General features: G+C 54.9%; 1 protein-coding gene across 1 annotated transcript in view; it reads right to left on the bottom strand.

The window, feature by feature from the left end:
* Positions 1-11,975, bottom strand: part of RIMS3 (regulating synaptic membrane exocytosis 3) — a 39,190-nt gene that overhangs the window by 6,748 nt on the left and 20,467 nt on the right. The window contains exons 3-7 of the mRNA XM_026498383.4: positions 11,467-11,714; positions 5,960-6,101; positions 3,521-3,633; positions 1,320-1,421; positions 842-981 (exon numbers count right to left, since the gene is read on the bottom strand). Of these exons, the coding sequence (XP_026354168.1) occupies positions 842-981; positions 1,320-1,421; positions 3,521-3,633; positions 5,960-6,101; positions 11,467-11,683 (714 nt within the window). The 5' untranslated portion in view covers positions 11,684-11,714. The remainder of the gene's footprint in view (positions 1-841; positions 982-1,319; positions 1,422-3,520; positions 3,634-5,959; positions 6,102-11,466; positions 11,715-11,975) is intronic.

Here is an 11,975-nt window from a genome sequence, read left to right as displayed (position 1 = left end):
GAACAGCCCTAGGTGAGCAATCACACAGCCCAGGCAGCCCCTGGCTCAGGCCTCTTCCTCTGCCACCCACGTGTCCTCAGGCAAGGCCATCAGCCACAACCACCACTGCTAATACTCAAGAGCAGCTGTCTGTGGGCCAGCCACTCAGTGAGGCCCTCCGTGTGCGTCTCTCTTTGACGCTTCACAATACAATCCCCACAGTCCATGATGGAGCTGGAACTTGAACCCAGGACTGAACCCAGAGACCAGCCCCCACTCAGCCTCTTGCGTACCACTCCGGTGCTTCATCTGTGAATGGGCGTGATGATCCCCCCTCTCCCCCCCGGGACTGTTGTGAAGGGCACTGCACTCCCTTGGAGTTGGGGTGGGGTCACCTTGGCCTGGGTCACCTTGGTTCCGCAAGTCACTAGCTGACACCTTAAGTGAGTCACTTCACCTTTCTGAGACTGCAAGATGGGGAAAATCATACCTACTTTCCAGCATCGTCTGGAGGATGAAAGGAGGTCAGGATTGGAAAGTACTTTGCCCAGAGCCTGGCACGGAGCTGATGGGCAATAAAGCATTAGCACCAGGCGGAAAGAGAAGGCAGCGGTCAGACGCTGCTTCTACCTCCAGCTGAGCAAACTGGGGAGGCAGGGGACTTAACCCCCCGAACTCTGGCTTCTTTATGAATCAGCCAGGGGCAGTAACCCCTCACTGGGCTGTGAAAACAAACGGGTCGAGTGCATTAATGCATCTGGGATGGTGCCTGGGCACAGGACACATCAAATGTGAAAGAGATTTTAAATTACAACTAGAAGTTTTTGGGAGTCGCCCTGCCCCAGGGACCCATCACACTCACCTGCAGCACCTTGCCCTGGGGCCCCTCATCAAAGAGCAGCGCCTGCTGGTACAGGGGGTCACAGGTCTTCTTGGCCACCTTTGTCTTCTTTTTGGCCAAGCAGGCCCCGTTCTCAAGCAGGTAAACCTTGATATAGGTGGCTGAGGGATGGGAGAGAGCATGCTGGGGAGGGGCCCAGGAGAGACTGCTATGGCCTGCTCCATCCCCTAACTTCCAGCTGGTCCTGGAGGTGAGCAAGGTGAGTGGGATGAGCTGACCAGTGGACAGCAGTAGAAAAGACAGACTCAAACACTGACTCGTCCTTCCCCCTCCCCCAACCCTGCCCACTGGCCTTCCAGACAAGCCATGACTCCAGGGTTGAGAATACTGATCTAGGCCAAGGGGCAGCTGAGAACACACTAAACCCGGAGCTCAGCTGCATACCCCTGCCTCGTAGGACCCCATATCCAAAACCCCTCTCCCCACTGCTCCGCCTCACCTGGGAGGGATTTGGAGCCTGGTTTTGGGGTCAGGCCCCGAGCCTCAATCACTTCCACCTCCAGCTGGCCACTCCGGTCCATGATGGCAATGTGCACGTCCCCTGCAAGGGAGAAGAGGGACAGTCCAGGCAGAGGCAGACCCAGGGGCGGGCCGGCTAGTTGCTGTGCAGAGAACAGTCTGCAGAGGGCGCTACAGGGCTGGAAAGGACAGAACATGCCGAAGACTGCTGGCGCCAGACTTGCTCTTAAGAGGCCTGTTGAAAGCAGCTGAGAAATACTTTGATAGGCCCCCCGGGGCAAGGGTGAGGGCATGACCCTCAGGGGTACGCTTGGGTAGCAAGGAATGGCTGCCAAACTCCCAGGTAAGTCTGGTTAACTTGGGGGGAGCAGAAGAGCAGCCCTCAACCACTCCCCTAAATACACATCAAACAAATATTTACAGCGTCTCAGTTTGAAGAGATGCCGAGATAGCAGCCTGAGTGGGACAGGAGGCACTGCCTGGGAACGAGGGCCAGCTCGCACCCTGGCGGAGGACGCAGGGAAGGCCAGATTTCCTGGGAACAGAGAACCGAGAACTCCTCACTGCACTCCCACAAACGATTACCTTGCTGAGGCAAGTTCTGTAGCAAGTCATGTCAGTTATTTCTAGAACTCTTAGCTTTGTTCATCGTCGGTTCGCGGAATTTGAAATTATGCATTAGTCACTGGGAGCACCCTTCAAAGGAGTGCAGAATCCTAAGCCTCATGCAGAGGAATTAAAATTGGCCAGACTTTGGGTTCAGCCACCCATTTTAGATCCTCTGAGCTATCATGCAATTGTTTTATTTGCATACTTGGGAAGATGGGGATTTATTACTTTCAGGAAACATCCTGGAAGTCCTCGCCCTCCCTCTATCTATTTCTGACCTCGCCCTGGGGGAGGGAAGGGGAAGGTCTCACTGTAACATCCCTAAGGAGAGGAGCAAAGGCAAGCCTGTCCTTCCCATGTCTCGACACCAGGAGGCACCACACACAAGTGTTCTAGGCTGGGAAGGCACAAAAGCCTTGTGGAGGTGGCTGGCTCCTCTCACTGCCTCCCAGCCTGTGGCCGGGCCTAGGGTTGGGAAAAGCAGACTCCCCAGGCCCTTAAGAGCCTGTGAGTCAGATCTGAGAATTAGCCAAACCCAACCCCAGGGCCAGAGGAGAGCTGGTGCTCACTCTCTGAGGGTCTCTGCAGACCATGGCTCCTGTGGTTCCTGTGGCAGCCCGTCTGAGGAAAACGGAGCAGTGCCTGGGAAGAGGACTGCCCTGGGAGAGAAAGCCAGCTCCACTGCATGGCTCACAGCAGGGCACTGTCTGAGCCCCGCTTCCTCATGCTCTGTGAGGTCAAAGGTCAAACGCTGTTCCAATGAGGACTGAGTCCAGATGCCTGGGGCAGACTGCTCAGGTCAGACTGATGGGGAAGGGAGAGAGGCAAGGGGGCATCTCTGGGGAAGCGAGTTCCTGGGAGGAGCCCCCTAAAGCCAACACAGCCAGTATCTAAGACAGAGGGAGAGAGGGAGGGAGGTGGGAGGCAGCCAGAGTGCAGCTCAGAGGACCAAGTAGAGACTCCAGGAAATAGGTCCCAGCTGCAGGGAAGGGGGATGAGAAAATTATTTAAAAGGCTTTTAGGTGCCAGGCAGGTAGAAGTAACAAGTCCAATAAGACACAGTTCCTCAGGAGTAAATGAAACACTTCATTCAAAGCATCGAATAGGACTAAGGCAGGGATTCTTATTCCCATTTTACAGATGAGGAAATGGAGGCTCAAAGAAGGGGAGTGACTTGCCCAAGGTCACACAAAGCACCAGGGGTAGCACAGACTCACTGAACATCAGTGCTGTGACGACTTTGGTTCAGCATTTTACACGGAGCAGACACTCGGTGCTGCCAGGCGCGCAGCTGGCGGTGGGAGGGTGGGGGGGCGGGTGTGTGGTGAGGCAAGGGCGGAACGTGCTGTAAAGCCGCTGCGGGGGTAGCCGGCAGAGCAAAGCTGGAACCCCTGCCCTCTCTGATGAGGGAGGGACTGCGGAGGGCCCAGCTGACGCCTTCTCCCTGCTGCAAAAGCCAGACTGAGGGCTCCTCTCTGCAGCTAGCATTGCATGGGGGGGCCCCCCCGGAGCTCCCCCCTTCTGCGGCGTGGCCGCCATCACCCCACTCACTCGGCTCTCGGGAAGACTCACCCATCGGTGGCGTCGCCAATGTCTGTCGCCCCACAATCTGGGCCGGCCCCAGCCCATCCAGGAAATCACTGAACTGGCTTTCAGCCCCAAGCCGGGTAGTGGGGAAAATGAACCTGGAGGAAGACGCAGAGGGGTACATGAGGTGGTCTGGATGGTGAGATGCAGTGGCTCTGCCCCACGGACACTGGGCCATGCCCCTCTGTGCCTCAGTTTCCCCTCTCCATAGCATCAGTGCACTGCTTTAGCTGGGGACAAACAGAACTCTTCATCTGTTCACGTTAAAGAAAAATACTCTGATGTCCCTTGAGAAATAATAAACATAATAATGTTATCTAATCCTCAAGCACCAGGATTTTCTAAGGTGACCCGTAAAGGGTAGGGCTTGCTGGACACCTGTGTCCTCCCCAGGGGATAGAACCAGAAACATAGGCCAGAAATGGCAAAGCCTGGAGCAAGTTCCAAGAACTGAGGTTCAGTTGACCATATGTTTGAAATGCAAGTCAATAACGTGAGGTGGTGCCCAAAACAGCAACCGAGACCAAAATAACACAATTACAGGGTTGAGATAAAAGGCGAGGGATGGTGGGTGGTCCCTGGTTGTGGGGGCCTGGAAAGAGTAGCGAGTGACACTGACAGGGCTCGAGAGCTGGCCCGGCGCCAGCAGGGCACTAAACGCGCGGCTCGCGTCATGTTCATTTCATCCACGCGGCCATCCTGTGCGACAGCGGCTCTGCTTCAGTTTTACAGATGAGAAGACAGAGGCTCCGAGACGTGAGAGACTTGCCTTGACTGCAAAACAGAGACGATGCCCAACTCCCAGGGTTATGGTGGGGATTGGGCCGTGAGAGGTTCCAGACAAGCAGGAAACAATAAAATGGTAGTTATGACGTTGCTGCTGTGAACATCGAGGGAAGGGCCCCTCCTCGTGCACTCAAGGCCAGATGTTCTGGGGCTGGCCAGCAGAGAAAGGACCAGTGAGGGAGGGCTGACCTGGGTCTGCTCAGGGGCTACAATGGACCAAAGTTCTAAGAACTCCTAGAACAGCCCGAGCGTCTGGCCTGGAGATGGGACTGTCCTAGAACGACTCCCTGTTGGAAAGTTTGGCTGTGAGTCTTCCTTGGCCAGTGACAGGCAGGGAGAAAGACGGGTGGCATATGCTTGTCAAAGAGAGCCTGAATTTCCCCAACCAGGCTGGCCTCTACTTTGTGGGAAGGGGCGTCGAGGCCCACCCACTCTTACTGGCCATTAGCAATAGCCTCAGCCTGCACTCTGAGGAAAACCTGAGGTTAAATAAGGTCACCGACTCTCAAGGTCACAGAATTTTGGGAGCTTGGTCTAGAGAGTGTAGAGGTTGTGAACAAAGGTGGTGGAGTCAAATGGCCTTAATTCAAACCCTGACTCCACCACTGAACAGCTATGACCTTGGGTAGGGTACCTCACCCTCCTTCTGGGCCTCAGTCTCCCCACTCGGAACACGGAGATCATGGTAGTGCCGACATCCCTCCGTGTTAAATGAGACACTATTTTTGGTCTGATGGTGGCTGGCAGATGCCGGAGTTAGAAGCACCTGTCTGAAGTACCCAGGGACGTCCTGCATACGGTAGGACACAGTAAATGCCAATGGCCGTCTGCATTCATGGAGCTGAGCACAGTAGTGAGACGCAAGATCACAGAACCCTAAATAATACAGCCACAAGGCCCAGCAACCAATGGGCCTTGATGAAGCCAAACCAGAAAATCTTAGTCGTATAACAGGCTTCATAGATTTGGGAGGGACTGAGCGATTATCTAACCCAGTGACTTTAAAAATTTTGACTGCAACCCCCATGCAATGGAAAAAATACATGTAACATCATAGACCTCTGTGCATCCATACATTAAAAAACCAAAACAGAAATTCACAAGGTAACTCATCCTCACGCCACAGGATATGTTTGAAATTTCTATTTCTTTCCCTGATGCTGGTTTTGACCCACTAAACTGATTTTACTTCCTGCCTGATTCACCAACCACAGTTTGAAAAACACCAATCCAGTCCAACCTCCTTCTCTAAGCTCCATGCAAGACCACTTGTGAAAACTCCATTCACCTAAGCCTTAATAATGGTTTCAGATTGAAAAGGATTTGGGGTCCACATTTTCCTCTGGAACCCTCTCATCTGGAGCAGGGCAGTGTGTAGGTGCCTGAGGGTGGGAGGCCTGAAACGTAGACGGGATGCCCTGCCCCCGGGGCCACTGGGGTATTTGGATGGGAAACAGCAGCCTGGAGCAAGAAGACTGGGGTGCAGGCAGCAGATGTGCATGGAAGGCAGGGATGCAGAGGAACCCAGACATCCAGCCCCAAAACCCAGACTGAAGATTCCCCCACCCTGCCCCCAACTCTGGGACTAGGGGACCACGCAGGAGGGTGGGGACCACAGGGGGCGTGGGCTGCACGCACGTGCCCTCGGAGCTGTTGCTGTTGGTGCTCCCATCCGTGGACTCCCGGCTGCCCTGGCGCGTGACCCGACTCCGCATCTCCACCGCGATGCCCGTCTCCGTGCTCCGCCGGATGTTGCTACGCAGCTTCTTGGTGGCCCCTTCTGGGACCCCCGAAAACAGAGAAAGGGAACAAGGTCAGGTCACTGATGAGGCTTCTGTGCCAGTGCTGCCAAGGTCACCTCATGGGAGGGGGCAGACCGGGCAGGGCTCGGACTGGAGGCAGGGGCACTGCTGAGCCCGTCTGCACAGTGACAGGGACAAAGACTAGAAAGATGGCTGGAGTCAGGACAGTGGGAGTCATCAGGTGGAGCCCAGCCCTGCAGCGCTCACCCTCATCCCTGCCAGGCTCCCTGATGACCACCTTCCCAACTCAATTCCAACCCTTGCCCCAAATGATGAAGTGTTCCTTTCCCTTCTGGAGAGGTTGCCTTTTCTGGCATTCCCAGATTTGCTTTCCCTCTTCCAGGTACCCTCATGAACCCTATCACACCCGGACCGCACGCTCCACCTCTGTGATACCTTCATAGGCCCAATAAGAAACCCCCATGGGAAGCCTGGCCACTCTCAAGCTAACCCGCATTCTCAAGTGGGTCTAAATGTAGGGGGGTGGAGAGGCCGTTAGGGAAGCAAGACTGAGAGGGACCACTGGGTGGACCTGAACTGACCTTGGCTTTGAGAGAGAGGTCTGCAGAAGAACCCAGAAGCCACATGGTGAGAGCTCACTCCGTGTCTCTGTACCTCTTGTTTGGAGGGCCCTCTACCTCACCCCAGCCTCCTGCTGGAGCCTTGCAGGGAACATGGGGCACTTTGCCTCTCCTAGCAGCTGCACCATCCTGCCTGCGTTTCCATGGCAACCTCCTCAGCATTGCAGCAAGGTCCCCCTAGACACCCTCTCCTCCTGGGGGTGGGGGGAGCAGAAGACGGGTTGAATTGAAGGTTTGTGGGGCCTTCCCCTGGTGAAGCTTCACTGACTGAAGAGCTTGATAGGGAGGGAAGTGGCATCACATAAGGACTGTGCCAAAGGAGCCACTGGTTAGAGGCCTGGGCAAATTAAGAGTGGAATTGCCAACGGGGCTGGGGAGGCTAGGAGTGGGGTGGGCAGCGCAGCCTCCAAGAGCAGTGGGAAGGGGGGCGTTGGTTATGCTGGCAACCCCCTCTCCAGGCCACACCCGATGGTGGGTTGGGGAGTTGTTCAAATGCCAGCCTGAGAAAAGGGGGCCTTTAGTCTCCCTGCTTCGTTCTACTTATGTTTCAGGAAGTCCCACCAGGGGAGGGAAGGCTGAGAGGGCTGGTATCACCAGTGGATGGGATGGGGGGGGACTGGGAGTGGGGATGGGCTGGTGGTGAGGAGGAATGTCTTCTCTGAAACCAGCCCAGCTTCTGGGGTATTAGAATAGCTGCTATCCAGTGGTCAATGAGACCAGTGATATGTCTGTCAGTCTGTTTCTCTCTGTCTCTGTCTCTCTCTCACACACACACAGTCACTTCAGCTGATACATATTTCTTTCACACAGGCATAAGCAGCTACACATGAGTGCTAACCATCACATATATGAGTACAGTCATCCCCACACCTGCTCACGCATGTTCATATAACGAGCACATGGTCACAAAGACCTGCCAGGTCTTAGTCATACATACACATGACATGCTCTGCCACATACGTGTGACCGTCATACCATAACACCTGATTGAACCCATCCGCTTGATCACACAAACTCAGACACGGTGTGTGACCCACCACACAGAGGACTGGGCAATGACAGTGAGTGTCGGGGGCTCGTCCCGTCCCTGGCTCCTAAATGTCACCTTCCCTCAAACCAGTTAGGAGACAGATAGGCCTGTGGGAGCTACACTTTACCCTCTCCCCATACCCACCCCCCCAACAACACACACCCTGAGCTGAAGCCAGAGCCTCACCACCCCATGGCCCCAACCCTCTTCTTCTAGACACACTTGGGAACAAATTTACCTTCTTTGACCTACCCAACCCACTGCCAGCCCCTGGGTAGGGGTGTCAGAGAATCCTGAAGTATTAGAGACGCCTTGCTAGCCCCCCCACTGCCATTTCACAGATGGGGAACCTGAGGTGCACGTGCTCACACAGCTGGGGCCAGACCCCAGGCCCACACTCTTCTGATCTGTTGACGGCCTACTTTTCACTCGTCTCCATCAAGTCCACATTGGTTTGAGAGGTGATTCAGCAGAGATTAAGTTCCATATCTTCTGGGTGGGGAGAAAGTTCTTCCAGCCTCAGAGAAAATTCATCTACTAGTTTCATGCTTGTCCAGTCTGAACTCTGTCGATCTGGGAGTAACCTTATGTAGGCTCTTGCTCTCTAGAGAACTGGGCCAAGTTGCTTGCAATAATTCTGTAGTGCCTGGAGACTGAAAGACTCCACGAACCATCCCATCTGTCCCACCACATACAAGGGAGAGGCAGAGCCTTCGGCAGCACTCTCCATGGTGTCTCCGGGAATGGTCCTGAGCCCTCTCCCCAGAGCCCAGAGCCCAGAGCCCAGAGCCCAGAGCTCAGGTGGGAAGAGCTGCTGTCCCTGGTACTGAAAAGAAGAGCTCCATTTGGGCAGAGGCCGGAATGGTCCACCCTAAGGCCAGGCCAGAACCCACCTACGTTCTGGGACCCCAAAGCTCTGACCCTACCCTCATCATTGCTCCCACAACTTAGAGAATGTTAGCTCTAGAAGGAAGCTGGGAGATGGTCTTTATGGCTCCATTTTACAGAAGAGGAAATTGAGACCCAGTGGGAATGTGACTTTCCCAGGGTCTCAAGGGTAGTTACAGAGCCAGAACTAAACTTTAAAGTTTCAGGGTGCATTTCTGGAAGGCCACTTGAGTTAAATGTGAGGAATAAACTGGAAGGGGCAGGCATGAGGCAGGGGAACTAGAGAGGAGGCTGGGGCAATAGTCCAGGCTGGATATCACAGGGCCTGAACTAGGACAGAGGCTTTGAAACAAAGAGGAGGAGATGGGTGGGGCTGGAGCCAATAGAGAGTATGGACAGACCAGGAGGAGGGAAGCCCCTAGAGGGGCAGAAATAGAGCTCAAAAGATTGGGTCCCGACTTCACACAGCCCAGCCCTGCAGGGATCCTAGCAGGAACAGAGCCGTTTCCCAGGCCAGTGCCCATGGTGAGTCAGCCCATACATCCCTCTGGGGCCAGGATGGGACTCCAAGCTGGGACACTGGCAACCTCAAGGCTGGGGGGGAAATGGGAGAAAGAATTATAGACGGAAGAGGAGTATGCTACAAGCACCGGGCAGAGCTGTGGGGGCTAGGGAACTCACTTCTTATTTGGTCCTACTGTGTGACCATGGCCAACAATAACACTGACAATTTACCAAGTATGTACTATGTGCCAAGCACGAGGCTGGGTGCCTTTGCATACCCTGTCTCATGTAATTCCCTGGACAACTCCGCAAGGCAAGTATCACTGTCCATATTCCACAATCAAGGAAGCAGGCTCAAAGAAGTGAAGTAACTTGCCTGAGTCACCCAAGTAACAAATGACAGTGTGTGGCTCGAGAGGCCAACTTGAAGTTGTTCTCCAGGAAAGTGCCTTCTCCTCTCCAGGCTCAGATGCCTCATCGATAAAATGAGTATATCGGACTAGATGACCCCAAGGGGCCCTCCCTGCTCTCACATTCAGAGACTGGATGATTCACAGAGACTTTCAGTTAAAAGGGCATCCGGGCTGTTCCCCTGGCTCAGGCCTCAGGCCTTCCACTGTTACCTTGCATACTACGGACACAAGTGACCCTGAAGCCCTATTGTCATTCATCTGCCCTTGAGGCTTGAGGTCTTCTTGGGGTCTACTCCAATCCCTGCCTGCTGACTGTGGCGTCTGGGTAGGTGGACAGTCCCAGGCCGACCGCCGGGATGTCTCCCTGCGACTCAGACCTCGGCCCTGGTCTTGGAAGACTGTCTGTCCAAATCTCCTGGGCATGAAGAAGCCTTTGGGTCTGAAGCTGAATCGGCTGGATTCAGCTGGAGATCAATAGGGCTGGGTCTCCTGAAGCCACACTCCTGGGGTCCAATACCTCTTCAACACAATCTTAATCCCCTAAACTTAATCCCACCCCTTGGTCCTGCACCAGCCCAACTCCTGGATCCATATCTCTTTGACTCCCTAGTGCCAGGCCTAAATTGCATACTTACGGAGGCCATGCCCATTCTGAGGCACGGATAACCTCCAGCCCCCTCCCCATCCAGCGTTACCCTGAGCCAGAAACCGCATCGCAGCTTGATTGCTGGAAAAGACCATCCCACGTGCTCCTGTGAAGGGCTTTGTAAAAATCTATTTTAAGGCCTGGAAAAGTCTCCCACCCTCAGCCCCAACTGGGAGTCTTGATGAGCATTCTCTCTGGATCCTCCGGCGCCCCCGCCCCCTCACCGCCCCCATCCAGCTGCCCTATTTGAAGGTTTCCTGGGGAAGTTGTTACTCTGAACAAAATAAGCAGGAAGAGATTTTAAAACAAAACCAGCTGGTGTCTGGGCTGATGCCACAAAGTGAGGAGGTCTTGGCGGGGTGGGGTAGGGCTGGCTCCTCTGTGATGTGGGGTCCAGTGTGACTGTGTGTGACAAAGTGGGTCACCCACCAGTCTGAGCATAACTGGCATTCCAAAACTAGGTGTCTGAGAAAATACGTTTTTCCAGATGTAGCTTTTAAGATGTGTGTGAACCTGGGTTCACGAGGTATGTGCAGAGAGGGGCGCACCGTGCTTCTGTGACCAGGGGCCGTTGTGTGTGCATGTGCGTAACTATGCTTCTGTCGTCTGGGTCTGTGCGTTAGCTCTCAGAGGGCTGTGCTTGTGTGATTTGCATGGCTGCCTTTGTTGTGACCACGAACAGCGTGAATGGCTGTAATGTGCTTTCGTGGCAGTAGGGGCGGCTTACCTGAGCAACGGAGCACACTATTGATAGGACAACGCAAGGTGTGTGCGTCTCTCTTGTGACTTGTAACGTATATGCGGCACTGTCACTACATTCGTGTGGCTGTTTGCACTTGGGAAACTCAGAGAACACAGGTGAGACTGAACCCTGTGGATGTGTGTCTGTGACGCTGTGTCACTTAGCACAGCACCGGGGAGTGACGGCTGGTTAATGAAGAACCCGTGACGATGTATACCGTAAGTCTGTGCACGGGGGCAGCAGAGGGTAAAGCCTGGGAGCATGAACCCAGGGCCCGGCTGCTGGGCTTTGAATTCAGGTTCCGGCAACCCACTAGCTATGTAGTTTGCGGCATCTTACTCCCCCGTCTCTGTGCTTCAGTATCTGCCTCACGGACTTTGTGGGGATTCCATGAGGCAGGACGGGGACCGGACCCGGAACAGCACGTGGTATACGGTACATGCTACAGGAATATTGGTGGCTGTGAGGACATTCCCTGGGTGTCCTGTCATTGCAAGGTGCCCCAACCCAGCCCCTCCCGGTGTCCCACGCCCTCTCACCAGACTGGGGCAGCTGGAGCGTGCTCTTGCTCCACTGCGTCAGGCCCACGATGGCCACCATCTTGGCCCCAAGGCTGCTGCGCCGCTTCTTGGCTGTGGTGGTCCCGGTCCCCCCGCCAGGCTGCTGGGAGCCGCAGATTTCACCACTGATGCTGGAGCTCCGAACCACATTCCTGGAGGCCGCAGCCGAGGCCGGACCCGGCTCCCCGTTAAACATGGTCTGAGGGGCGGCAAGGCCTCAGGCAACCCTGGGGGGGAAGGCAGGAGACAAAGGGGTCCCACGTCAGGCCCTGGAGCCACTCTCCTGCAGCCTGCCACTCCCTAGCTGTGTGACCTTGGGTCGGTCACTTGGCCTCTCTGAGGCTTTGAGGATTCACTGAATAAATAAAAGTCAAGAGTGTACACAGGGTCTGGCTCAATGAATGGTACTGTTCTCATTAGCACTTGGCTGTCCCGGCAAGTGACCTGGTTTGGCAGTAAAGGCAGAGGCTGTGGAGTCTTTCAGCCCA

Source organism: Ursus arctos, unplaced genomic scaffold (genome assembly GCF_023065955.2).
Source record: "Ursus arctos isolate Adak ecotype North America unplaced genomic scaffold, UrsArc2.0 scaffold_12, whole genome shotgun sequence".
In the NCBI taxonomy this organism is placed as follows: domain Eukaryota; kingdom Metazoa; phylum Chordata; class Mammalia; order Carnivora; family Ursidae; genus Ursus; species Ursus arctos.
This window is presented reverse-complemented; position numbering and strand designations above follow the sequence as displayed.